This window comes from Metarhizium robertsii (assembly GCF_000187425.2).
Source record: "Metarhizium robertsii ARSEF 23 chromosome Unknown MAA_Scf_4, whole genome shotgun sequence".
Taxonomy (NCBI): Eukaryota; Fungi; Ascomycota; class Sordariomycetes; order Hypocreales; family Clavicipitaceae; genus Metarhizium; species Metarhizium robertsii.
This window is the reverse complement of record NW_011942182.1, coordinates 4291335-4316621: the sequence shown is the minus strand read 5'-3', so window position 1 is coordinate 4316621 and position 25287 is coordinate 4291335. Positions and strand designations below refer to the sequence as shown.

The window sequence follows — 25287 nt, the reverse complement described above, 5'->3', positions numbered from 1 at the left end:
TCGAGTCAGAGCTTCCGAAGGAACTCTTACTTTCTTTGTGAACAATCGCCTTATTCCTTTTTCCAGATCTATGAGAGACGAATCCAAGATTCTCCAGGCCCATAACATCTTCGATAACGCCTTGATGCACTACCTGCTCCACGAAACGAATATACGTCAACTTCGTGCCTCACAGTTATGTCCCAGGTCCTTCGCACCCATTTTCCTCGCACTGCCGTACGGTGGGAAAGTTGGATGTGCTGCTTCGTGTGCCATTTTTGTCTTCGTTGTGGCTGCACTTCGACGTTGGCACGGCATACTGGAATGCCTGGACAGACTCAGCGGATGAGAAGGCTGTTCTGACTAGGGGTATTGCCTCCGAGAGCATACAGACCTTGCTGTACGCGACAACGACCACGCTGGAGGAGCTACTATTGGCTTTTACGATTGAAGGCGGATTTAATACAGAGTATCCTGCAGACTGTGGAAGCATTTTGCCGGAAGCAGCGTTCGTCTGTTTGCAATTTCTGGAAATCCAGGGGTTTGCAGACAAGTTGGTTCGTCTCGTGGACTTCTTCAAAGAAATAAGACGACACTCAAACGCGTACGCTTAACAGATGTCCAGCTCGACCGTCACTCGATTGCCGCTTTTTTTGAGTCTCTAGCTGCCCTGAATAATAACCATACAACTATTCACGGAACTCCGAAAGGAGAAACACAGCGGACGATAGTCTGGTACGGCGATGCAGGCGTTTCGATGACGTTAGAGCAAGAAGTCGCGGACTGGCTCGAACTTTGTGCTCTCCCGCATGCTCCCGTAACCATGGATGGAGGGAGTAGTTCGATGATGTGTTCCTATGTCTGTTTGTAATTCAGGGGTAATGCTCTGAAGCTTGGCCGTTTCGTCCCAGCACAACATCAAAACAGACGTAACTAGTTACTTCTGCAATGCCATTGCCGACTATGTATTATTATACCTTCTCTAGTTAATGAGTATTAATACCACTGTAAAACCTCATGAGTCTGTCAACGAGCTCCGAGGCGCCCACGAGCCCTGCCCTTGGCGAGGCAGAATCCAAGAAAGGAGAGCAAACTGTGCTAAGCTGAAAGCCATGACTGCCGACTTGCTGGTAGCGCTTGCACTACCCGAATATCAAATGCATCTCCACAAGACAAGGATGGATCATCGAGGAATTCAGACCCCTGCAGCAGAGACTGAACATTAATGGCCTCTCATGAACTCCAAGTCGCCCTTTCAGAGCCTTGCACGCCAGTCCGCCTCCCTAAGATTAACAAGACACCCGGCGTGCGTGCGCTTATCAGAGAGTGGATTTGCACCATGCAAGACAACTGGCTTGTTGCAGGGTCCCTGGTGGTGTCTCCTCTCTGTTGGCCTAAGAGGAAGCGCAGTCTGACATCCCGGCACAAAAATACAGACGGCTGTGGGAAGCCCTGCGCAGCCCTTGGTATTTCACCCTCCATTTTCGTCCATTCGGTGGACTGTATCGGTACATGAGGGTGTCGGGCATACAGACAGGGAACGGGGGGGCTTGGGGGGGGGGGGGGGTGGGGGGGTGTGGGGGGGGGGGGGGGTTGCCGCAACCCTCTGCTCGGTGATTCTGTGATGTTTCAGGAAATGACCGTCCACTCCCAACACATGTCGAAAAGCACAACTGTCGAACCGACAAGTCACAATTACCACGCACCCAGTGGCACTGCCAATTCCAAGTCGCCGGACCCTTCCCGCACAATGGCCTTGCCCGTTATTCGGTCCAACGCCACGTACTGCCTTGCGATGGCCACGGCTCTCGCTGGCCCGGGAGGGTCCCAACACGAGACAAGCCGTGCTCCCCCATAGTACAAAGTTATCAGAGCACTACTCCTGCTGGGTGAGTCGGTCGCAAGGCGACTAAAAAGGCGTCCATTGCTTCGTGCGAACCGCTTTCAATAGGAACCCGGTGTCAACTGAGCAAGCATAAGAGCAGCCATCCGGAACTGTGTGCTTTCAAAATCTGAAGTCCCTCACCCGTTCAGTTGTCATTCTCGCACAAAACTTTCAACACTTCCGAGTGCAGACCCGCGGCCACAAACCTACATATATCCTTTAGACTGTCAAAGCAGACTCTCATTGGAAATGGACAATTTCCAAGATGCTTGGGTCCAGCATCAACGCAAAACTGCACGCGGCTCATCCCCATCGACTCTTGGAGCGAGTCGTGCCAGACCCAGCGAGAGAGATGATAACTTCACAAGCAGAAAGAAGCCGACTGGTCGTCAACTCTGGACTGCCGATGATACCCTAAAGACGGGTTCGAACCAACGGCCACGGAAGACACAGACAAGACATGGCCAGCATAAAGGCCAGCGCAATCCAGGACAATATCATGGCCAACCGAAACAGTCTTCCAATGCCGGCGCAGCGGCATCGGAAATGCTTCTTCAACCAGATACTCGGTCCATATCTTCAGACCAGCTTGCCGCCGAAGTCCAAGGCATCTATGCCGGACTGGTTTTGCTCGAGAGCAAGTGTATTGAATATGATAGCACACAGAAGGAGACTGACCTAAGTCAAGAGCAATATCATGCATTTATTTCCCTTCACCTTAATTTCCCTTCATTGGTCACTTCTCCATGAGCATCATGACTTTCTATTGGCATCCCAGCACCCATCGGCGAGCGCCGCGCTCCGAAGACTTGCATCTAAGTATTTTATGCCTGCACGAATGTGGCGTCATGGTATACACTCGTTTTTAGAGCTTCTAAGGCGGAAACTGCCTGGCTCGCTCGAGCATATGCTCACCTTCATTTGTATCGCGTATACCATGATGGCATTGCTATATGAGACAGTTCCCACGTTTGAAGATACGTGGATAGAGTGTCTTGGTGATTTAGGGCGTTACAGGATGGCAGTTGAAGATGATGATATCCGAGATCGAGAAATTTGGACTGGTGTATCAAGATTCTGGTATACCAAGGCTTCGGATAAGATACCAATGACTGGACGACTTTATCACCACCTAGCGATTTTGGCACGACCAAATGCCCTGCAACAGTTATACTATTATGCTAAATCTCTCTGCGTTCCAGTGCCATTCCCGAGCGCTAGGGATAGCGTCATGACGCTATTTGATCCCCTCTTGAATGCAAATCCAAGCGCTTCTCAACGTCTGGAGCCAGTTGATGTAGCTTTTGTGCGAGTTCATGGCATACTCTTCTCTGGCACGCATGAGGATCAGCTCGAGCCCTCGATGAAGCAATTTCTGGAACTTCTAGATAATCGCATTGGAAGAGAACATGGAAATTGGCTTGAATCTGGGTAGGAGACGTCACTGTAATAACGTAAGATCTGCAACAAGCTAACTAGGCTAGGTATTTCATTGGCATCTCATTAAGCTGTCTGCTCCTAAGTTTTGGAGACGCGTCAAATGTCCTTATGAATGCCGTTTTGAAGAGTCAACAAACAGACGACACTATAATGCTTCCGGATCCGGTGCTGACTGACGCATTCAAAACGGCGGTGAGATTTACAGCTCGCACGTATGAGATTGTTATTGCTCGGTGGGGTGACAAGAACACGTTTCCCTGCCTTCATACCCTCCTAGTATTCTACTGGTTTATGATGGATTTTGACGTAGGGAGACAGTACTTGGAGGGCTCCCTCCCATGGGAACAGACTGCTTTACTACTTAACTATCTGTTACGGACCAGCGAGTATACGCCACGGTTAGATACTCCGGAAATTCCGTGGCCCGAAGTTGGTAAGGCGCATCCTCTTCCCGAAGACTATGCTATGCGTGGTTTAATCTATACTGGAACCTATTTCCCGAAGAACTGGTTTGATAATACGGCGATTGATGATGAAGAAAAGAACTTTGAGCCTGCGTCAACGGTTAGTAAACGTTGCGAAAGAATCTTATGGCTGGGTTATAGCATGGCAATGAGGAAAAGAAGACTACACTGGGACAAGAACACTAAGCAGTTTTCGGCTAAGAGTAATGAGAGTAATGACAACAACTAATCGACATATCATGACATTTCCGAGACCTCGAAACCGGCTTGATTAGGCAGTCGTGCTGGGGACTCTTCACGAGGGAAATAAAAGGGAACGACGAGCCGATCGCGGTCCGCAAAAGAAACACTTGAGAAACGAGCCTTCGAACACCCGAGGAGTCGCAGAACCCGTTTTTGTGCATCACTAATTTGGTCAAGCTGTATGGGAATGGAGGGAGGTGTAGATTAGCGGCGTCGACACAGACAGCTAGTTAGAATAGGTAACTGCTATATGTCACGGTGTTTGTATGTGCTATTCTTCTAGCTTTTTGTACTCCTCAATACCGCATATTCCGTCCAGCATAAGTTCATCTGAAGCTAACTTGCCCTGCAGAGTAGGAATACCCGCCTCGCAAGAATGTACTCAAGACTAATTCAGGACTACCACTGGTGTGAACCTATTGTCAGGTAAAATATACATATCAAGTCGTACATGTCGCACTTTATAACAGTTTGATTTGATCGTCTTTTGTGTGCTTCTTTGCATGCACATCTTTTGTCTCTATACATGCGTTTAATTTCCACATACGAAGTCATGCATATGCGGGCAAGACGGTGGCAACAACGCAATATTAAATTGGCGCTCGTTGAGTGCAGGAACGAACTGAAGAGAGCACATGTTGGTCGCAATGAGAACTTTCCCGAAATATAAATAATTACAAGTTCCCGCACGTTCAAATCCAACTATCCGTTTTTTTGCCCATTCAACGTACATCTTAGTTGATTTAATTTGTCTTTTGCTCTTCAAAAATGTCTGACAAAGACAGCACACTCTTTATTGGCGATTCGGACCCAACATGCCCAGCCGGAGTGACACCACAGCCGGATGGATATGTATCCGGGCAGTCATATCAGCAAACGTATCAAAGATTCTCCTGCAGTCGAATAGATATGTATCTGGGAAACATCCTTCCTGAATGGCCCATCTTTACACCGGATGAAGTATTGGCCATGCGACAGAAATATCTTGCTGGCCAGGGCTCCGACAACGATCGACTATCAATGTTGGTAATCATAGATTTGGCGGATACTATGAATCCATTTCATAGCCAGGATATTCAAGAGCTCCAATTCGGTCTTCGCTATAGGCGAACTATACAAACCCATGCACTCTTGGCACTGTACTGGAAGCGTCGCGGATTTCATGGCTTTGCGAATGAACACATCACCAAAGCAGTTGCTTTAGGGTCCTCTTCTCGGTAGTCCTGAAATCGCACCCGACATGAGGATTCAAAGACTGATAATTTAGCAGGTTTCAGTGGGAAAATTCTCGCCTTGAAGATCATTTCGCCGATATCGTTGCACTCTGGTGTTGCTGCTCTATTATTAGGTAAATTCCCTTTTTCGCGTTCCCCTATTCCTTGCCACAGATAAACCCAACTGACACCAATAGCGAGTATCCTATTCACACAGACATGAATCCAGTTCCACCATCTTTATACAAATACCTGCCGTTACCATCCAAAGACGATATCGTACAAAAATTTGGCACAAATGCTGGAGCCTTTTTCGAACTCCGAGTCGCGTATATTTCACCACGGCTTACCTCAATTCCACGGCCTCAGCTTGAGTGTCTGCCTCTCGAGCTTGTCGAAGTACCCACTCCTCTTGTAATGCTAAAAAAACGCTATATAAATACGCACGACCTTTGTGTAAACCCCCAACAAAGCCGCTTCACGTCTCTGGAGTCATACATTAAGATGATACAAGAATTCGAACCAGCCAACAGACGTTGGGCATTTCCGACGTAATTTTCCATTCACTCTTAGAACTCATGGGAGCAAGGGAAAATACTAACATCTTTTTAGAGAACGATTTTGTTTGTATCAGTTGACGGCCATATACTCCGATACGAATCAAAGATCTATTTGCATATTACTAGTTGAGAGGACGCTCAAGTTTATAGACCCGGTTCCCGACTGCCTTACAACCATGGACATTAACTCAATTTGGGTCCTATGGTGGAAGTTATGGAGATATCCTTGCCTGCCACATTCCACATGAGGAGCCTCCGAGGCTGAGGTAACTCGAGGGCGTAGACAAGATTAGCAGTATGCATCATCACCTTGTTGACAAATACAGACGACCAGTGAAGCCTCATGCGGGCTAAGAATAGAAAAACCAGGAATATAAGCTAGAATGACAATCACATCAGAATTGGAATGAAGATGATCGCTGAGCTGGCGCGTCGACCTCTGTAGGTATTTGCACACAGCTTGTTCTATGAAGCTGTCGAGGTAACATTGCCGGTTGCAGAGGACGCATTTGATGTAATGAAAAGGGCATAAAATGGACTCGCCTAGTCTAGATATTCCGCTTGCATCTACATGGATGTACCGTTGTCTTCTTGGTTTCATACGGCTATAGTCTCGCGTCGACAACCTGCTCCACGAGTTTGTATCATTATACGGGCAATAAGCGGTCTGCATGAGCAATACAGCACAGGGGGGATGTAGTTTTGTATCAATGTAACGCCTTAAAAGTCTGCTCAGACCAAAAACCATCTGGTTGTGTGTAAGACTCGCGAATGAGGACTCAAGTGAGGAAATGATTTGACAAGTGACAACTAGCACTGTCACACCTTCACATTCATGCAAGCGTCTGTGTGACCTTTGGCGGCTCAAACTATGTGACAACAACTATCTTGGAAGAATACGGCGGGACTGCCCGCATGGACGTCACTTTTCGTAGCGTCTCTTTAGCTGTAGACAAGGGGGCGTGAGGTTCATGACTTGGTTTACGAGGGTCTGAATTCGGGTAGCAAAGCATCAGACGGGAAGGTGCAGATATAACTGACCGCATCCCTTACTTCTTGGAAGTGTTTTTAATTTGCACTTAACTCTGTGTTTCTTGTAGCATGTGGTTGAGCGGAGGACATTGGACTTGGGGGCATCAAGGTATAAATTGCAGCACATCCCCTTCCGAGAAAGATCGCAATCTAAAGAGATATATCACACTGTTTGCAAAAACATACAATATCAATCTATTAGTTTGTTCCTTTTATTAGTTTCTCGCTTCTCATAGCGCCTACTCCGGTCAACCGCAGTTTTTGCTACGCAGCTTTTCTATTTATTTGCTGACACGGATTTCGTCATCTATCACTCTCCGTCCACGCCCGGCTAGTCATCTTCACGAAAAAATTCGCGGACATGGAGTCGAGCCGAAGCGCCCCAAAAATTGCAATACACGGCCACATAGCAAGACCTGGGGGGAAGTGCTCTGCGGTGGTGTACGATACAGCCAACCACGATTGGCATGGAGTAGAAGTCGAAGTAACCTGTCGCGGGGCTGAAGAAAAGACAACGGATATAACGTGGCTATCATGCATAATTGAAGAACATCTCAGACGTAGTTACGTTGACATTAGGGAAGATCCGGACCATGAATGGAGTGCGGATGAGACGGACTGCCAGAATAACTCGTACACTATTCGAATATGGCCGCGCAGTAGGGTGCTCTTTTACGGTCACAGAACCGACATATTCCAGCCCACAGCGTTGGACATAAAAAGCCCGCAGCCATTGGGTCACAGAGTTTACCGATGCTCTTGGAAAGGTCAAGACTGCGTTCTGAAGTACATTGAAACCGATACCGATGTGGGTGCGATTGAGCTCGAAATCGAAAAACGAAAAGATCTTATAAACAAGGCACAGATACCAGTGAACCAAGTCAATTCGGAAATGTCCAGACGCTTCTGTCTCGTTCCCATTCTCGCCGTTGTTGTGGCCGATTGGCAACCCGGAAAACCCAACACAGTTGTGGGCATCCTCATGCCTTATGCCGGCGAGGATTTGGGTATCTTGGCAAAGAATAGTGGAGGCAACCTACCCATTACACTTCAACAACTTCAAGACCTAGTCCGAGGCGTTCGAGAGCTTCGGAATTACGAGCTTTTCCAGGGTGACATAAGGCCGTGGAACACGCTCCTTCAGCCTTCAACAACGGCTTCCAAGCCGCGTCTAATGCTCATCGATATCGACATGGAGCTCCCAGGATATCCTGGAGATGCAAAGGCATTAGGGAAACTACTGCAGTGGTGTCTCGAAAACTCGATGGCATTGAGTGAAGATAAACAAGCTAAAGTGAAGCTTATTAATGCCGTGAAAGCGCTCTTAAGTGAAAATTTCGACATGGCCATTGACTGCCTATCTGCGACAGAGCAGTCTATGCGACGAGGCCCCCCCTTCTACGTAAGTGTTCAAGGTTTCCATCCATGACGTGGATTATGTTATTATGGACTAATATAGTGTATCTAGACATGCCAACAAGGTGGGCTAGATTGGGTGTAACAAAATTCCAATTGACACCGCTATACTAGGATAGGTCATCTAGATGAGCTCTCGTTCATGTGTCCAATATAAAGGGATCAGGAATTTCCATTGTTCTTAGGGTGACGCTATGCAACGGGCTAGAGCCAAAGAAGTCTGGCCCCGTCACAGTGCGCTGCCATATGGGATCGAAATCGGTTGATATGTTGCGTATAGATCTATGCCTCAACGGCAAAACTATCTGAGTATGCTTAGATACCTACCGTCGCGACAGCCAGCCTCCCCTTGCAACTCTTCACTCCCTTCAGCCCCTATTCTCAGAATTATCTTGAGATTTCGAAACCCATTGACTTGGCCTCCTTTATTGTCATATCATATTTGACCCATGTTTTGCTGTCACCCAATCCCTGTCCACTGAGATCGACGAACGTCCCCTCGAAATGTTTCTTTTCTTCGTCGGTGGCCCAGGGCCAGTTCTTGTAAGTTTTGTTGAAGTTGTGGGTGCGTATCTGTACTGTGGTTCCGTCGTGGAATGTATGGAAGAGAAGCCAAGTTGAGGGATTGTAGAACGACGCCGGTAAGAGTAGATATCCGGTCTCTTTCCAGGCTCGACAAAGCGGATAAAAGTCTTGGGCTTGTTCCATTATGATGTCTTTTATCGTATCTAGTGAGGGTATGAGGATTCGAACGACAGAAAATGGTTGTCGATATTCGAGGGCTGCCAACGTTTTATACCTCAGAACCACCTCTGTAGGGACAATGTCGAAAAGTTTTTTATGTCGAATTTGAATGCCGTCACAACCATGCTGTACCTTCAGCTGCTATGTTGATGATGACGGTTAGCCTAATGCTCTGATCAATGGCTTGTCTAGCTAACAAGGCCACTGATGCAGGTGCTAGAGGGGCTCAAATATCTGCTGCAATTGATGGTCTGCTGCCATCTCAAGTCTTTCTTGACCGGGCTTTGCTGTATAAAAGGTCGGACAACCCGCCGTTCTACCTCGCAATAAGGAGCTATTCAGTTTCACTCTTCCTTCGGCTCCCAGATATTTGTATGTATACTATATACAATATTGTTCTAGTCTCAAACCTAATTTTTCCTAGGTTCACCAAGGCATCGTATCTGCCTGGATGTAAGATGATTAGCTCTGGCAGATCAGGGTCTTGCAGCACCTGCGGGCACTTCAACGAAGTTCATCGCAGTGAACCGTGTGCAGCACGACGATGCCGCAGAAAGATCAAAGTTTGTGGCAGCACAGTTCACACCCTTATCCATATGGATGGCACTGTTGACGAGAATTGGACCGGATGGGTAGTTTGCAGGCCGTGTCCTGAGCATGGACGGGAGAGCAAGGATGTGGACTATAGTAGCTGTCCTGTCATCGCTAAGGATGATGAAGGCAATCTTGTCATCGTACAATACGGTGTAGAGTACTGAGTTGGTCTATCAGTTTTCTGGGAGGTAACAGATGTATTGCCGGTCACGAGCAAGATTTGTCGGCTAGTAATGCAATAACAAGATTAGTAGGCTGTTGGGAAAGCCATCAAGCAGTGTCAGATATCAGAACCTCAAAATGGGGTAAGTCGTTGCTTCTTACGATGCCGCGACGCGGCATTGTAGGTATCAGCAACGACTCCTCCTAGTCTTAGGATTGTATCAGACATGGTTCCTTCACAAGATAAATACCGCCTTCATTTCTATCTTTCATTTGTTCTTCAGATAATTCTCATACGGCGCCATTATACTCGATCCTTTGTGACCCTCAATTGTCTGACAAGCAGCTTGCGCGGGAAGACAATGAGCAGGTCTCAAGACAACGTGATTGAACCATTACTCTGCCCACACGGTCGCTTACGGCGGTATTAACGGTGGCAATATCATCAGAAGCTGTCGATAGAGGGCTGGTTTTGACCGTGAATGGGGACCGATGACGTTAATAAGTTTATTATCGAGACAGCTGGCGCGATATTGTCTGTGCAGCGACGCGGTGGTGACACCATTAGTTGGGTTGACAGATTTGCTGCCTGATAAATCAGGCCGAGCGAGCTAGAGACTGTATTTAAGGCTCTCCATTCCTCCATTCAGCATGATCACAGGATACCCCAAAAGTAGCACCACCATTTTCACGTCAAACTTCCTCGATGGCCTTGAGCACCCTCAAGTCATCGTTGCCAACCTACTACCTAGAGGATGGCAGATGCCCTTCGACCAGACAACGAAACATACAAGTTTTATTATGAAGCAGGCTACCGGTTGTGGCATAGCCTTTGCTCAAGCTCAAACACATCTCCTTTCGATGCAACCAGCTTAGACATTGAAAATGCGTTTCCCCAGCATCCCTATTTTCCGCCACAGCTAGAGCTCGATCGCAATTCCTCTACCGTCCTATATGCGACGGGAACATCTACTTGGGAAACCAGCAATGGCAGTTGCAACCTACCCTCCTTGCAGATAGGACTTACCTTTGGAGTTACGATAGCCTGCCCAACCGCCATTTCTCTTCAATCGAGTCGCCTAATTGACAGCCCGAATCTCTTCGATGAGGAATCCAAGCATATGTTGGTTCTCACCCTCGCCTGGGCCTATGTACTATCTGCACGATGGACGGAGATCATTCCCGGGGCATCAACTATGTCATATACCGAAAGCGTGGCTACGCGCGACAACCGTGACAACGCCCGCAACGGCGACGGCGATTTAATCGTGGACCTTGGTGACATTACATATGAAGCAGCGCGGTGGTGGGCGGCCATTCTTGCTCCCGAAGAAGGCTGGGGCGCTTGCATTTTTCACAACGGCAGGGTCTTAAAGTCGCCGTGGTCTGTAAAACTGGAGTCTTGCAGGACGTTGGCTCTACGTTATAACGCCGTACCCTCGCCTCTGGAGTGGCATTTTTCGGCATCTTTCTCCACTGCAATGGCTTACGTCCTTGACTACGCAATCTACCATGGACTTCAGAACCAAAGTCGAGCGGCATTTGCTGCCGCACTCCTGCTGCCGACACGCCACCGCATTTCGAAGCAGGTTCGCTGGCCCCGTATGCATCTTCCCCGCATGCAACGGTCGAAACCTTCCGTGGAACAGTACCTTCCGCCGTGGGGGAGCAACAACTGTCAGTTGGATAGATTGCTCGCCCTTAGCTGCAATACTACAGGAGTAATCTCGCTCTTGTGCAGCACGTTTATTGAACCGGACATCCCGTGCAATGTCTGTGGCGCTTGGATTCAAGGCGCTTTTGCAATTCTTGACACACAAGTCGCCAAAGAGCCGCATATTCTGGCGCAAATGCTTATGTGCCGAGCTCCCAACTTGAATTTTCTGTGGTTAGGGGGCATACTTATGAACGTCCAGCACTACATCATGAAATGGGCTCGCCCTGTTGCGTTTCAGATTGATCTACATTCTGCGGCCTGGACAAACAGCTATGTTTCTTTCATCCAGAAACCTGTGTCGCGCACTGCTTCAAATGCGACAACGGTGCAGCGGTCGGACGAGGCTCGATTAATGTTCCTATCGCAGGCTGACCATCACAGCAATCCCCCTCTCGTCCCGTTCACGCCATTTGGCTCCATTGCCCTTAAAGACTGCATTCTCGAGGTGCAAATGCACGTCTCCTGCCCCGGCTATCACGGCTTAAGATATGCCGGTTGGGCATGGAACTGTAGGAACAACACTAAGATTGCCCAAGACCCAATTGAAAGCTCTTTTACACCCAGCTCGAAGGTAGATGATGCTGTTGCTGGCCATACTACCATTCACTATGACAACCTTGACCGTGACAAGGACTGTTCAGAGTCTATGACGCGAAACATGTTTAAGTGGCTTCGCGAAGCGGACGGGTTTCCCGTCGCCGAACGAGCTATCAGAGAGCATGAATGGATTAGCGGGGGGTGGAGCTCGGAGGAAGAAAGTGCCGCACCAGAGGGTGATGGAAAATCGACCACAAACCGACAGATTGGACCATGGATATGCCGGGGCATAACGACAAGATGTAACACAATTTGAACATGTTGTAGCCAGAGTGCATGACATCCACCACTAGCTTCTTTTAGGTGTTTGCCTAGAGCTCAAATTTGCTCATATAAGGAATTGACAAAGAGTGGCGAGCAACAACTGGCTATTCGCTAAATTGAAAGGCGGCTGACCATGCACTGGCTGGAATACAACTTCTTGGATCTCAAGGCACGACTCGGACTCAGACACAATCCAGTAGCTCCTTAATATTGCTGCAACGACATCTTCCTGCTCTCAGCCTTGCGTCCTTCAATTTTGGGCACGATTAACTTCCAGACGATGCTGACTGCGATGTTGAAGTTGGCCGGCCACGGCCGATTGTGTCGGATAATGCCTCTGTAGACTGAAGTCGCAAAGCTTGGTGTAATGACTGGTTGTCATAGTGTCGGCTATCATGACTAAACTTAGCCGAAAGTTAAATTCGGACGAAAGGATGTTTTTTGGTATTAAGCAGAGGGCTGGACGGAGTCTGCAGCACTCGCATCAACAAGAAGAATGATTTTATCAAGAAGCTTAGTTAACATGAGTCTCATAACGTGACAGATTGCACTCCATGGTCCAATTTGCATCGCTGCTGTGGGTCAGTAATTCTGGGCCAAACTTCGCCTGTTCCCAACGCATGGTGAATCCACTATTGTCACGTTATGAGACTCATTGTTAACTAAGCTTGTTTTACAAAAATTATTATTGTTCGTGGTCGTGCTGCAGATAGAGTCTGCAGCCCTCTGCTTAATACCAAAAAACATCCTTTCGTCCGAATTTAACTTTCGGCTAAGTTTAGTCATGATAGCCGACACTATGACAACCAGTCATTACACCAAGCTTTGCGACTTCAGTCTACAGAGGCATTATCCGACACAATCGGCATCGACCAGTTTTGAGCAAATTTCTCGGAACTCTGCCGCGATATTATCGGAAACGCAAAAAAAAATCTCAGATTCTGGGTCAGGCGAACTGGGTCATGGATTTTGCCACCGTCTTGCAAATGCAAACTGCGGGGATAGGCGCGATTTTATACTCAGTGTATTGTCAAGCCACTGATTGAACTCACATATCGTGAACATTCTACGAACGATAGATAGAAGAATAAAATTACACACGTGCTACGAAACATAAGAGGCGGATTAGGTTGACAAATATTGTGATAACAACTTTGTCGTGGTGGCAACTGTCAAGCTTGCGACTGACGATTCAGACATATCTTTGCTGGGCAACATGGTAGTGTGCTACATATGGCACGGACTCTACTAACTCGAACTCCATGAAGGAGCGATGGGCACAAAAGGTAAATCCTTCTCTCTACCTATAAATGCGTTATCAGCTAACCACCTACATGTGACGGTACAAGGGCACGAGCGAGGTCAAGTGCGACTTGGATAAAGCGATTGTTCACAAGGAAAGTAAGAGCTTCCCAAGGAAGTTCAGACTCGAGCTATGTAAGTCCTGATGTGGGGCCGTTCCCTTACACTACAATGTGATTACCGGGAACTGAGAGAATGTATTACTTCGAATGGGATGTTCTGCAAGGAAGAGAGATAGTTTGGCGCAAAATGGTCGAGGAACGAAGAGCATTAGAAAGACAAAAATAAAACTCAATGCTCAAATGTCCAACTAGTTTCTCTGAGATAGCTAATTTGAATAGGGTTTCTGTTTTAGGGAAGTTGAAAGTTATAGCTCGGATATCCATTAGCTTAGTTGTGTCATTGTACTTAGATCACCCTTGACGGCTAAGTATGCTATCAGAAAGTCCGATTCGAATTATCAGAATCTTGCGTCGAGATCGAACCCATTCCACCTGTGGACTGTAGCGTAAACCATACATCAATGAGAGCTTAGCATGATTCCTTACGCTCATCGAATTCAGCGTCCACAGACTCGTTCACTTTCTTCCGACGTACCGCTCGTAAATTCCAGAGGCACCGAGCGGCGACGGCACACATCATTACCACCAGAAGACTTGCAATCACGACAGGCGGAATCCACATTCGATCACTGCGTTGGAGAAAATGCTGCGCGACGGCGATACTGGCGCAGAGGTACGCCAGCAAGAAAGCCATTGCAAGGTCCTATAGGCAGAGTCAGAACTGGAAATATGTTCTAGTTATGGGAGTTCAACTTACTTGGAAGACAAGGAGGGAAAACACTCCATACCCGAGAATTGCCCAGACGAAAAAGAGATCAAAGCCCTCGATAGTATCGTTGTAGCCGATTCCGGCTGTTGCGGCAATTGCCCAGTTCCAAAAGATGGCAATAAAAATCCAGGCAAGAGGGCCGCAGATAATTGAAATGCGAGTGAAGTGTGAAAGCTTGCTATGCTTAAAGTAAAGCACAGAGAGGTTGACGAAATTGAGAATCAAGATACACTCGGCCCAGCCAAAGGCAGAGCGTACAAACAAGACCAGAAAAACAACGTGAAGTAAATTGTTGATGCTGAAGTGATTGCTGATTGTGATGTAGCTGATGTCGTTAGAGGCCGCGAAAATATTGGCCAGCATGTGCACAAAGAGCGCAACATGCATTCCTACCCTAATACGTGATTTAGCTGCGGATCAGTCTGTTTGATCTCGATACTAACCAGTAGGCAATGACCATGTTTGGACAATGGTCAGGCCCGTCTCATACTGAAAATTCTGGTCCCAAATGCGCGCCCCGATGGTGGGACCATCTCGGGGTGCGCGGACCGTGTAGTAAATAGAGACACCGGCAGAGACCCCCCAAGTAAGCGCATCGATAACATGAGCGAGAACGAATCTTCGGTCAAGATCCACTCTGGACACTTCGTTGACTATGCATGAAGATCAGTACAAGCTATGCGAGGAGAACACCAGCCTGACGCTTACGAGAGGCCGACTGTTTTTCATGATGGCGTCTAGGCAGAACTGAATGCTAAGGTTTCTTTAATTTGATGAATATGTCTTAAGTGGCAAGAGGAACTTAGGGAGACAGGAAGTTGTCTGAGGCGTAGAAGAGGAGGTCGGGACTTATATAAGCCCAGGTCATAAACGCCGGCTTTCCTCATTCATCCTCGGTTTATCCTGTGTGGCTCCTCCAACGTGGTTTTAGTCTCCCCAGATACCGCCCGGGACTTTATTGGCGCCTAGGTGCATATGACCGTATCCTCTTTCAGAGCAGCAAGGCATGTTTATGCCATAAATCGCGCAGGGCACATCACATGACTGCATTTGGGCACTGAATTGGATTGGTTGTTACACCCTCTGGGGCGCTCTTAAACTATCTAACTGATGGTACCGCTCTAATAGGTACTATCTACATTCAGCGTATTATCTGATTCAGTTTCCCCAAGCCCGGCCGAATCTCCGTGCTGGAGATTTTGTCGGTTTCGCACTTTGACAATACGTCGAGGCGTACCCAGAGGTTTCTAGGTATAACAGTAAGTTTCGTCTCCCTCGTACGCAATCACGTAGTGAATGGACACTCACCAGGTGCTTCAAAGCAAGAAGTTCGGCAGACAGCTTTTTTATCTGCTTGTCAGCATTTTGTTTCTCGAAACTCCTGACGTAATGCAAATGCTGAATTTCAGTCTGCAATCTGCAATTCTCTCTTGTCAAATTAAACAGCCGTGTTTCATACTGCGTTATGGAGCGTAAATGCATGATCTCTGAGCCCAGCGCATTGCGCTCTTGTAGGGATGTGAGTGGTGCTTTGACACCATGACTCTGAGCTTCTGAATGATCCATCGTAGAATGAGGTGAGGTGTGACTTTGCATTGTATGGCTTCCCTATTCACAAGGCATTACATACTGTATTTATATTTATGGAACCGGCGTTATCTTTGATCGGCCGATGGGCTCCGTCGGCTTCAGTTTCCGGACGGCCCCATATCGGGGCAAAGAGAAGGTGATGCCCCGGCTTTTTTTTTTGTGATGAACCCCGAAACCCCGCTATTTTCGCCGATACAACACCCGCCCAGTATTGTGATTCCTACGGACGGCATGAAGCTAGGCGCCCATAATCCACGAAAGGGTGGAGACAAGGGTGAAATTTTTCCAAATAGGTTACTCTGGTGAACATGGGTTGGGGGGTAACACGGCACAACAAGTGCTGTTGGGAAACTTTGCTGCTGGGGTGCTTGATTTTAAAGTGGAGACAAACTGTGATAGAGTTGCCTAGCTGTTACCTACCTAGGTACTTGCTCCTCGTTTATGCACCCAGCGGCTGGCTGAAGGACTCCCCAACTCGAGTGCTTCGATCACATCACATTAATAACGACGCATGCAAATGCATTACAAACTCAAGTGGCAATCTATTAATCATTCTATAGCTTACAAGGCCCAGGACCAGGGTGTGGCGTCGCGAAGGTTGTTAAACACCTTTCCAGTTCGAGCCAGAGCGCCAAGTTGCCATTTCTGGCCAATTGCAGGCGGACCAATCGAGCTCCGGAACGACTCGGCTCTCAGCGCATCCGGCTCTGTCAAGTTCAACGCAACGAGGTTGCTAAGGCGCCGGAGCCTGTTTAGCGGAAGATCTACGCTATGAGAGGCGAATGTCATTCTGGACAGTCGATAACAAGACTCGAATGTATCATGTACTGAGAAAATGCGACCGTCAAATTCTGTCCAGGTTATTCCATCAATATTATCTCGTCTTTCTGCCAGCCAGGCGTCAAGCAGTGCGTGGTGCGATGGCCGAATGAAGGACCGATACAGGGCCCCATAATCAAGCAGGAAGGACTGGGAGTCTCTGAGTGATCGCGTAACCGGCCCTCCACGTTTGGCCCGATGGAAAGTAAACCCTTGATGTCTGTATTTCTTCACATCAAGGTGGGCGTTCCTGTATTTCTGGCCCGGCCATGGTCTCCACATAGATGAGTGTTTGTCCTTACACTGGGTGTAGTACATGTGGCCCGCGCACCATCCACTGATGAAGCACTGGACATGGCTGGCGTAAAAGCCTTTGATAAAGCTCATGCAGCTGTTGATGCCTGAATAAGAACAGCCGATAATTAGTTCGACGCCCTGAGACCCTGAGCTGGTTTGTATGTATCCTTGAAGAACATTGAGTGCTTCTCTCGCGCTGCTTGTGTCCTGACTAGGCGGAAAAGCTGACTCTTCTGAAGCAACGCCCAAGGTCGGCTTTTCCAGATCAGATAACTGGCAGGCGTCCGAATTGAGCCTGTTGCCGCAGTTCATCTCCTTGTATGCCTTGAATCTGCCGTAGGGCGCTGTTCCGAGCAAATTTTCCGCTGCAGCTGGTTCAAGGGATTCTGCCCTTGAGTTGAGACACTCGAGATCCGCACTTGAGATGGAGGCCGTTCCACGTGGGCGAAGCGATCTTGCCACTTCAGCTGCATCAAGCTGCCACGAGACCCCGCAAATTTCCAACACATTGACCATGTCTAAAACTGATTCCTTGTATCCGGGAACGAAGAAAGTCCATACGGAGTCTTCACTTGTTGACGACGGGAGAAAGAACCCCAAAGCGCGCGGACCAGTGATAACACAGCCCGAATCAAACATGGCGGACAATAATGTCAATGGGTACCGGAACGTTCGCGACAAATACCCAACGGGATCAGCTCGCGACTCGTAGCACTGTTTGAGTATCGAGCTGTAGGTAAAGGCTTTTCTCAAGACACAGGCATCTCCTATATCGAGATTTTTCATGACGTTTTGAAGGGCTGTAGATTTTTCTGCGAAAGACATCTTGAGGGAAGGTGGAAAAAGAGTTTGGCAGTGTTCTAGATGTGTGGGGTTGGTACAGAAGATGGTCGAGATGCTGAAAAAAAAAAAAAAATAGCCCTCTCACTTGAGCCTTAGCACCTTTAAATAGTTACATGCTCTGATATGTCTTATAAAAAGAGCAGGTTTATCATTCGACTTGATCTCACGTTTGTACGTGTTTCGCAGCTGAATGCCTTGATGCCTCTCTTGCTCAACAGTCTGGTACTAAATCTAGTTCTGGTCATACTGGGCTGGGCCATCTCAAAGCGCTAGCTGAGGGCGCGAGAGCACCACTATCTTTAGTCACAGCGGCTGTCTTCAACCGACCACATTTCTTATTCCTCATAATTCGACAAACAGCATTGAGCAGTTAGTTTTTGAGCGCTTAGCACACCTGCAGGCTTCCGGCATTGGAAGATTGCTAATATTTCGGTCTCGCAATGGCTGTGAGAAGACCCTGCTTAGATTAGTAAAATTGCAATTTCGTAATAAGATACAAATTCTCTCTAAGAAATTAGGAATTGCATGGAGAGGCGATTTGATCTCGTCCTGGCGGTGAGCGTGGGCGCAACTCGACGCCGGTTGACCGTTACGGGTGGAACAGCGGACATGCACGGTAATCCTAGGTGTAATGGGGCGCTACGCTTTCGGGGGCTTATCCCCTAAGTTTTCACATGGGCTTTAAACAATTAGGGAAGTTGCTGGTATGATCCAGGAGGTGGTGCCGGTAGCCTCGCTTGCAAGGTTACCACCACTCAAAGGGTGCTGGTAGCTTGCTTCAGAATGCTACTGGTATCAGCGAGTTATCGGTAACATTCATCGGTCGGTTGCCAGTAGTAGTGGTTTGCTAACTAAAAGTTACTAATAACACGGCTCTTGAAAGCCATCCGGTGCTGGTAAACGATACGCAATGAGTACCTGGTACTAGAAGATGTGGCCAGCGTTACTGGCAGCACCAATTTTCTCAAACGCGTTGGCGACGGGCAGCTGGCTTCACCAATGAGCCGCGAGTCGGCGGCCGGTTACAAGGATGTTGGGCTTTGCGCAGATGCAGGCAAATTGATATGTCATTATTTTTTCTATAACACTAGCTGAGAATGGCCTGATGTGTATCTAGTAAATAGACTAGCTAGACGACAAGATGCCCTGCAGTAGCCATACGGCGACCGAGACCTAGGCTTAGGGTGTGATCTTCTGCGAGTCCGCCCCCGCCTTCCCCGGCGACTCTTGGTTCGAAAGTCGTCACTTTGGCGTGAAGACCGACGGTTGCGAGATGATTCAATCCGGTCTAGTCCATTTTGTGGCTTTAGTAAATGCAATATTCAGAGATACTGGTTACCCTACAGTTTGGTGACGGCATAAGCCCATGCAAAGGCAACTGAAAGCTTGACGAGAGTCATGATTGCAATGTATCCTGAGCGGCCTCTATTTTGCCATTGTACGGTGGGACATTGCGCCTCTTTATGCAGTAACTCTAGTTAATCGAAAAGAGCTTGCGACAATCTAGGCAACCTTTCCACATTGTGTTGGACCAGTGTTGGCAACTGGCAGATCTAGGCGCTTTCAGCCCACCACAGTTTTTCTCGGTTGTCATTGCCACCATGTCGTGCGTATACCCCAATCCGAGCTGCATAAAAAGCGCCGCAGCCCTTTGCTTGTGTTTCAAGCGGCGCATCTTAAAATTAACTTTCACTCCTCACAATGCCCGTTGCGTTGCCCACTTTTCGCCAGCTCCTTGCTCAGCTCGGGTATGGTGACCTCGGTCACCCCCAGACAACGATCTTCGTCCATGACATACTGGTCTTTGTGAATGCTACAAATCCTATGAAATTCACTTATTGTCCATCTTACGATGCTACGCTTGAGGTTTATCATGGGCTTGCACGGCATTTTTTAAACCTACTCGGACGCGGCGATATTTATTGGCCAGCAACTGGAGACGCTGGCCTTGTGTATGCCGCCAATCTCCAGAAGTAAGCTCTTTATTGTATCTCATTAATTACGACTCTAGTTAACACGTCAGGTAGAATCCAGACACTTGTTGGGTATCTTTTTTTTCGCCTTGCTGAGGAAATTCGGCGCTGGAGGCGGACGCCTTCCTGCCGAAGTCGCGACGTTAGAGACGGCTTCAGTCTCGAAAGACTCTTGACAAACTACAATGCTAATAGCATAATCCAACAAGATATCATTACTGACTATATTACAAATACGTGCCACATTGGCAGTTTCCAGTTCAAATATAGCCTAGGAGAAGACTTCAATGGGTACATGAGCTATAAAACGTGGGAGCCTCCACATAAGTTCAAAGTCACGTCGCTCTCAGAGCTCATGAGCGAACTACCTGGAGCGGGTGACGCATCTGGTGTAAGGATTTCATTCACTGGACCTGGTTTTTGTATCAGGGGAGTTACTTTTGATGAGAGTGACTTTAAGAGACTAAAGGTTGAGCTGAACGACCAAGTCTGCCGACTCTTGATCAACCGCAAAACAGTTTGGGATAACTTCAATGTACATGTTCAGATAATGATTCTTAGAGAGGTTCAACCTACGAGTCACTGGATCTTCTCGGAATAGATGAAGAATGCCGAACACCGAGCTATACGGACAATATTTAGTCTGCCCTTCGCTTAGTAGTCAATGTCACCATTTTGTGATTGTGACGGCCCGTGCAGCCTGCCAGCCAGGGTACATCGCACAGGTTGGGCGGAAGGTGGGATGTGCATCTGGCCATGGAGGAAAGAGGTGGGGGAGCCAACTCCACATCCTGAAGCACCTGAAGCATGAACGGTAGGGTTGGCGTCTGCCATTGTGAGGCTTACTAGCGTAGGCCTCCTTGTCTGTCATTGGGGCCCACATAGTGCGGACCGTACCGTCGGTAACCAACTAAAAGCGATAGTCACACCCACGCCAGCCGTCGTCTTCATTTGGCCAACAGGCTTCCTTCACAAAAAATAGGCCATATCACATGTGCACATCTCTTGAAAGCCCAGTTTTTATTACTCAAGTGCTATATACATCCCGTGCCCTAGTGTTGAACTATTGCAGAATCGACAATTTGCTTTCGTAATGTCTCCAATAAGAAGGCGAAGTTCTCTTCACGAATCCCCCTGTCCCACCTCCGCCACCCGAATTAGCGCCTCTTGTTTGGTGATTGCGGATAGTCTTCCGCCTTCCGTTTCTGACCCCGACTCCCATTGTGGCAGTGCATACCATTCAGAAGCATCGGCGATGGTCGGCTGTTCTGGCTGACTGGTGGAGGCAGCAGCAACGGGGAAGGGGTTGACAGGTCTTGCTGCGGCTCTTGCGTGCTCACAGCTGCGGCAGCGAACTTGTTGAGCGGGCTGGCTACCGGGACAAGGGAGTGCTCTAGTCGTGGATGAGGGTCAAGGTACAGGGTAATTCCGTGGCACTCATCCCCCTGGAGGTACAAGTCCGTGTGGATAGACAAGAACGGGCCTGGGCATGTTGACGGCACGGTATGAGGGAAGAAAGTCAAAGAGACTCTAGGAATATTGCTGCTGTCAACGATCTGTGGCTCCACATCGTCTGTTCGCCCGGGTGATGGTGTTGGGAACCACAGACTGATTCCGCCATCTTCATCAGTCAGTGATTCCAGCGTCGCGATGCCACGGTGCAGTTGGTCTTTGCACTCCAGAACCACATAGACTCCAGGCAGTCCACGGTTGTTGGCGTCGACAACTTTGCAGGTAATTGGTGCCATATTGTCGTTTATGGTAGTTTCCGTTGATTATGATTCTTTACACTGATATATATATCTCACCTCAACGAACTTCGGCGGCTAACGATCTTCAAGATCTACGGAGTATCTTTACTTTAAATCTGTCATTTTGGCCTTCAAGTGCGGGACGAGGTTTAGGACCTGATCTAATGGTCCCACGCTCATCCGCTTCTCGATTTACCAGCTTGCAAGGCCCCGGGCCGTCTCCACTCTTTTACGGCTTACCGCCGTGATGTCGGCCGGTTCTCTTGCGCCAATGTTGCATCCTTCACTCGAGATTTTGGGGGTGTGGGCGGCGGGTTGGGGATATGGGCAGTGCTGGTTTCTCGGGCGTGCACTTGCATGTCCAGTCGCATTCGGCACCTGGGCGCTTGCGCGTGTCCGGGATCAATAGGATAAGGACAACGTCGTGTATTTATTTTAAACTGGAGAAATAATCATCTCTAGACTGTCTAAAATTGCGGAGGAGACCGACCCCCTGCGCCTCTCATCTCGCTTTGCACGGCGACTTCCGCTGCAGTTGCGTCCCAGGTGGCCTCCACCACAGTCTCTCGATAACCCTGGAACGCAGAGCAAATTGTGTTTGATAACGTGGGCTAGCCCATCATCCTTCTGTTTTATGTATTGCCTATAGGCAGAAAGTTGTTGTCGTAGCGCGGTATTCTGGCTGTCTGCCTCATGAAGAGATCTACACAGGCCAGCGTTTTGTTTCTGAAGCTGAGATACTTGTCGTCTCAGTGCATTGGCAGTGTCTTGGCTCTTGGCAAATTAGCCAGATAAGACCAGACGACGATTGGCAATGGGGTGGTGTATGCCTCTTTCGCTCAAGTCGGCTTGCTCGAGCAGGGGTGGGAGCTTTTTGGACGTGTAGTTAGCCATGGTGAATCGGCGGCGATTCGTTTGCATTTGGATGGCCACGTATGCAGGGAAGATGGACATTGAAGTAGTATGACGGCTTAAATCAATTTCTCACACAAAAACTAAAATCGTACACGGATTACCTTCCAACGTTCATGCAGCCTCTGTCACTTGCCCCGCTCAACCCCCACCCGTGTGGCCGTTGGTTGCGCATTAGCCCTGTTTCTCAAGATCTTCCTCAAGATTTACGCCAAGAATGTGTGGCACCAATTCCCTGGTAAAGTCTCGAAGATTTTGCTTCAGGTCCTCAACTACCTTGATCATGCCTTCAATGACTGCCAGGCGACTAAGCATGTCGGAAATATGGTTACCCATCTGATCCATGGTTCTATTTCCAGCAGCTGCGGTCTGCTCCAAGTTGGCCATACGTTCGTTCATCCCAATCAACATCCTGAGTAGTGACTAGGTCAGCATGCGAGTTCGCCATCCTCAATGTCGTTAGAAAGGACCTACCATCTCAAATCGTCGTTGGTGGTAAGTGCGGCATGTAATGTAGATTGATCGTAGGATGGCAAGGCACTCCCACTGAATGCCCCATCAACTTGAAGCAAACTACTATTAAATCCAGACCATTGTGCCTCTGGATTCAGTGCAGTTTGCCCAGAAACGGCTGGCTCGCAGAGCATTGTTGCTGATGAGTTTATGGGGAGAGTAGACGAGTCGTGATCCAACTGTGGAACAGCAGAATTGGATGAGCTGCTACGCTGTGGATTTTTGGGCGTTGATGGCCCTTGTGTGCTCGCTGACATATTGAAGGTGAAGTAAGACATGATGCTGTTGCATGAGAGGAGTTGGACAAACAGGAGTTGACTGACGTTTGCGCCATCTCCGAGCGAGGCCGCAATTAAATAAACACGCATTGCACAAATTTCCTTGTAAGCGCCCGTTAAAGTTAGGCAATCCTAGAGATCACACCAGGATACAATTAAATATAAACGGACTTAAAAATAGGTACGTCTCTTGGGTAGAAAATGGCCCGATTGACTGCTCTTGCTTCCGAGCCAACAGCATCACTAGAAATAATTAACGGCAAAGAAATGTATCACAACGACGTCTTTTCGATTCTGGCGTGCTTGCTATGGCCGGCCACTGCAATCCATAGCATGTGCCTAACCTCTCCAATCATCTCCCTTGAGGCTGGGCAGTCAGTCTTGTCTGCCGCGTAAGTTTCTTAGCGGGACCGGGCGTCGCCGACACTCGCTAACCATTCTGCATAGTATCAACGCTCCCCAGTCCACGAGATGTTACGCCACCATGAATTTCGGCGATTCCTCTTTCCTCCCTCTGCGCTTCAACTTTTCCACCACACAATGTGACGGTCAAATGATTGCTACTTTTACCACCCCTGCAGAGGTTCCCAATGGTGAAGCAGACATCCTTTGGTAAATATACAATGGCACGGACGTTTATGGAGACTAGGTTGACTAACTGTACTAGGCAATGCACTGGATTCTCTCCGTATTGCGCTATCAGGCCAACATAACCAACGGCACATCTGGCCCTTCCATGCAGCTTGATAGGGAAGCACGAGTTGGATGTATTACCGAGCTGCTCAAAACGAGCAATGTCGTGATTACCAAAGTAATGCCAACTCGTACAGCAACCGACACTGTAGTGTCCGTCTTCACCTCCACGACAACACTTTTTACCAAGTCGCAGACGCTAATCACAACATCAATTCCGGCCCAGTCACAGTTCATCTCCGGGGTATCAACGCCACCCTTTACGATGACGGACAAGGATCCGACGCGGACAGACACAGCAGCCGCCCGGGCTCCGAGTGTTGGCTCCGTTCGAGCGGAGATGCCTCCTTCTAGCGTGTCCGGAAAAAACGTCATAACTACACCCCCCTCGGCTTTAACGACAGACAAAGTGTTTGACAGTGCCGCGACCAGAGTCACCACTCCCGTTACCAGTTCTGTAGTAGTCACATTGTTGACCACCACACTATTACGAACTGTAACGGTTAGTTGCGCAACAGGGAAGGGATAAATGGAGGGATTGGACTGGAACTTGTGTATATAATATTTCTCTGCGACCTGTTGCTAAGCTAGTCTAGTTGTTCAGATACACTCACAGTAATTGACTTCATCCACATTACACTTTGATACTTCCGTTGCAAGCTCTTGATCATGTCCAACCCGCGTCTTCCTCCACTTCGGCCGACAGAAACAAAGCAGGATGTTCCAAGGGGATCAAGCGATCCTCGACGAGGCCCTTCGTCTTCTTCCCTCAACCTCGGCCTTGAGCAAGAGAATGGAAGCTCGATAAATACATGCCGAGCTATCCATGCACTATGGAACCAAGATATGAAAGAAGCTGCTGTACGAATGTATCGTGTTGAGTCGAGCCTACGCGCGTCTCAGGAAGAAGTGACAAGGCGCAACACCCAACAGGAAGAGGACATGCTTAACCTTCGGGCCAAAGTGTATGTGCTGGAGGAAAAAGTTCACATGTTACGGAACGAATGCCAGACTCAGCGGCATGAGCATCGTAGTCTCAGCCAGGACCTAGGTGCGGAGTTGCATTGCACTCGGGAGCTTATCCATCAAATGACAGGAGACATCCAGTCGCTGAAAGAAAATCAGGTGCGCATTTATGTGTCTTCTTTCTCATATTACATTGACTAATTACACA

At 48.3% G+C, this 25287-nt stretch overlaps 7 protein-coding genes across 7 annotated transcripts; 3 read left to right on the top strand and 4 right to left on the bottom strand.

Annotated features, from left to right (window-relative positions):
* Positions 1-2804: 2804 nt before the first annotated feature.
* MAA_11171 (Scytalone dehydratase) lies at positions 2805-3997 on the top strand (the record flags this gene model as incomplete). Its single annotated transcript, XM_011413137.1, has 2 exons — positions 2805-3295; positions 3349-3997. The coding sequence occupies 2 exons, from the start codon at positions 2805-2807 to the stop codon at positions 3995-3997; spliced, it is 1140 nt and encodes a 379-aa protein (XP_011411439.1).
* Positions 3998-7178: 3181 nt separating this feature from the next.
* On the top strand, positions 7179-8246 carry MAA_11170 (uncharacterized protein; the record flags this gene model as incomplete). The annotated part of the gene is made up of 1 exon (XM_011413136.1): positions 7179-8246. The coding sequence occupies one exon, from the start codon at positions 7179-7181 to the stop codon at positions 8244-8246; it is 1068 nt and encodes a 355-aa protein (XP_011411438.1).
* Positions 8247-10488: 2242 nt separating this feature from the next.
* MAA_08014 (immunoglobulin variable region used by the ITC63B heavy chain) lies at positions 10489-12303 on the top strand (the record flags this gene model as incomplete). The annotated part of the gene is made up of 1 exon (XM_007826012.1): positions 10489-12303. One exon carries the CDS (start codon positions 10489-10491, stop codon positions 12301-12303), a length of 1815 nt encoding a protein of 604 aa, XP_007824203.1.
* A 1841-nt stretch (positions 12304-14144) lies between these two features.
* On the bottom strand, positions 14145-14904 carry MAA_08015 (DUF1774-domain-containing protein; the record flags this gene model as incomplete). The annotated part of the gene is made up of 3 exons (XM_007826013.1): positions 14145-14378; positions 14433-14838; positions 14888-14904. 3 exons carry the CDS (start codon positions 14902-14904, stop codon positions 14145-14147), a joined length of 657 nt encoding a protein of 218 aa, XP_007824204.1.
* A 1691-nt stretch (positions 14905-16595) lies between these two features.
* On the bottom strand, positions 16596-17975 carry MAA_08016 (uncharacterized protein; the record flags this gene model as incomplete). The annotated part of the gene is made up of 1 exon (XM_007826014.1): positions 16596-17975. The coding sequence occupies one exon, from the start codon at positions 17973-17975 to the stop codon at positions 16596-16598; it is 1380 nt and encodes a 459-aa protein (XP_007824205.1).
* Positions 17976-21123: 3148 nt separating this feature from the next.
* On the bottom strand, positions 21124-21714 carry MAA_08017 (uncharacterized protein; the record flags this gene model as incomplete). The annotated part of the gene is made up of 1 exon (XM_007826015.1): positions 21124-21714. One exon carries the CDS (start codon positions 21712-21714, stop codon positions 21124-21126), a length of 591 nt encoding a protein of 196 aa, XP_007824206.1.
* A 1089-nt stretch (positions 21715-22803) lies between these two features.
* Positions 22804-23420, bottom strand: MAA_11169 (uncharacterized protein; the record flags this gene model as incomplete). Its single annotated transcript, XM_011413135.1, has 2 exons — positions 22804-23041; positions 23104-23420. The coding sequence occupies 2 exons, from the start codon at positions 23418-23420 to the stop codon at positions 22804-22806; spliced, it is 555 nt and encodes a 184-aa protein (XP_011411437.1).
* Positions 23421-25287: the final 1867 nt, after the last annotated feature.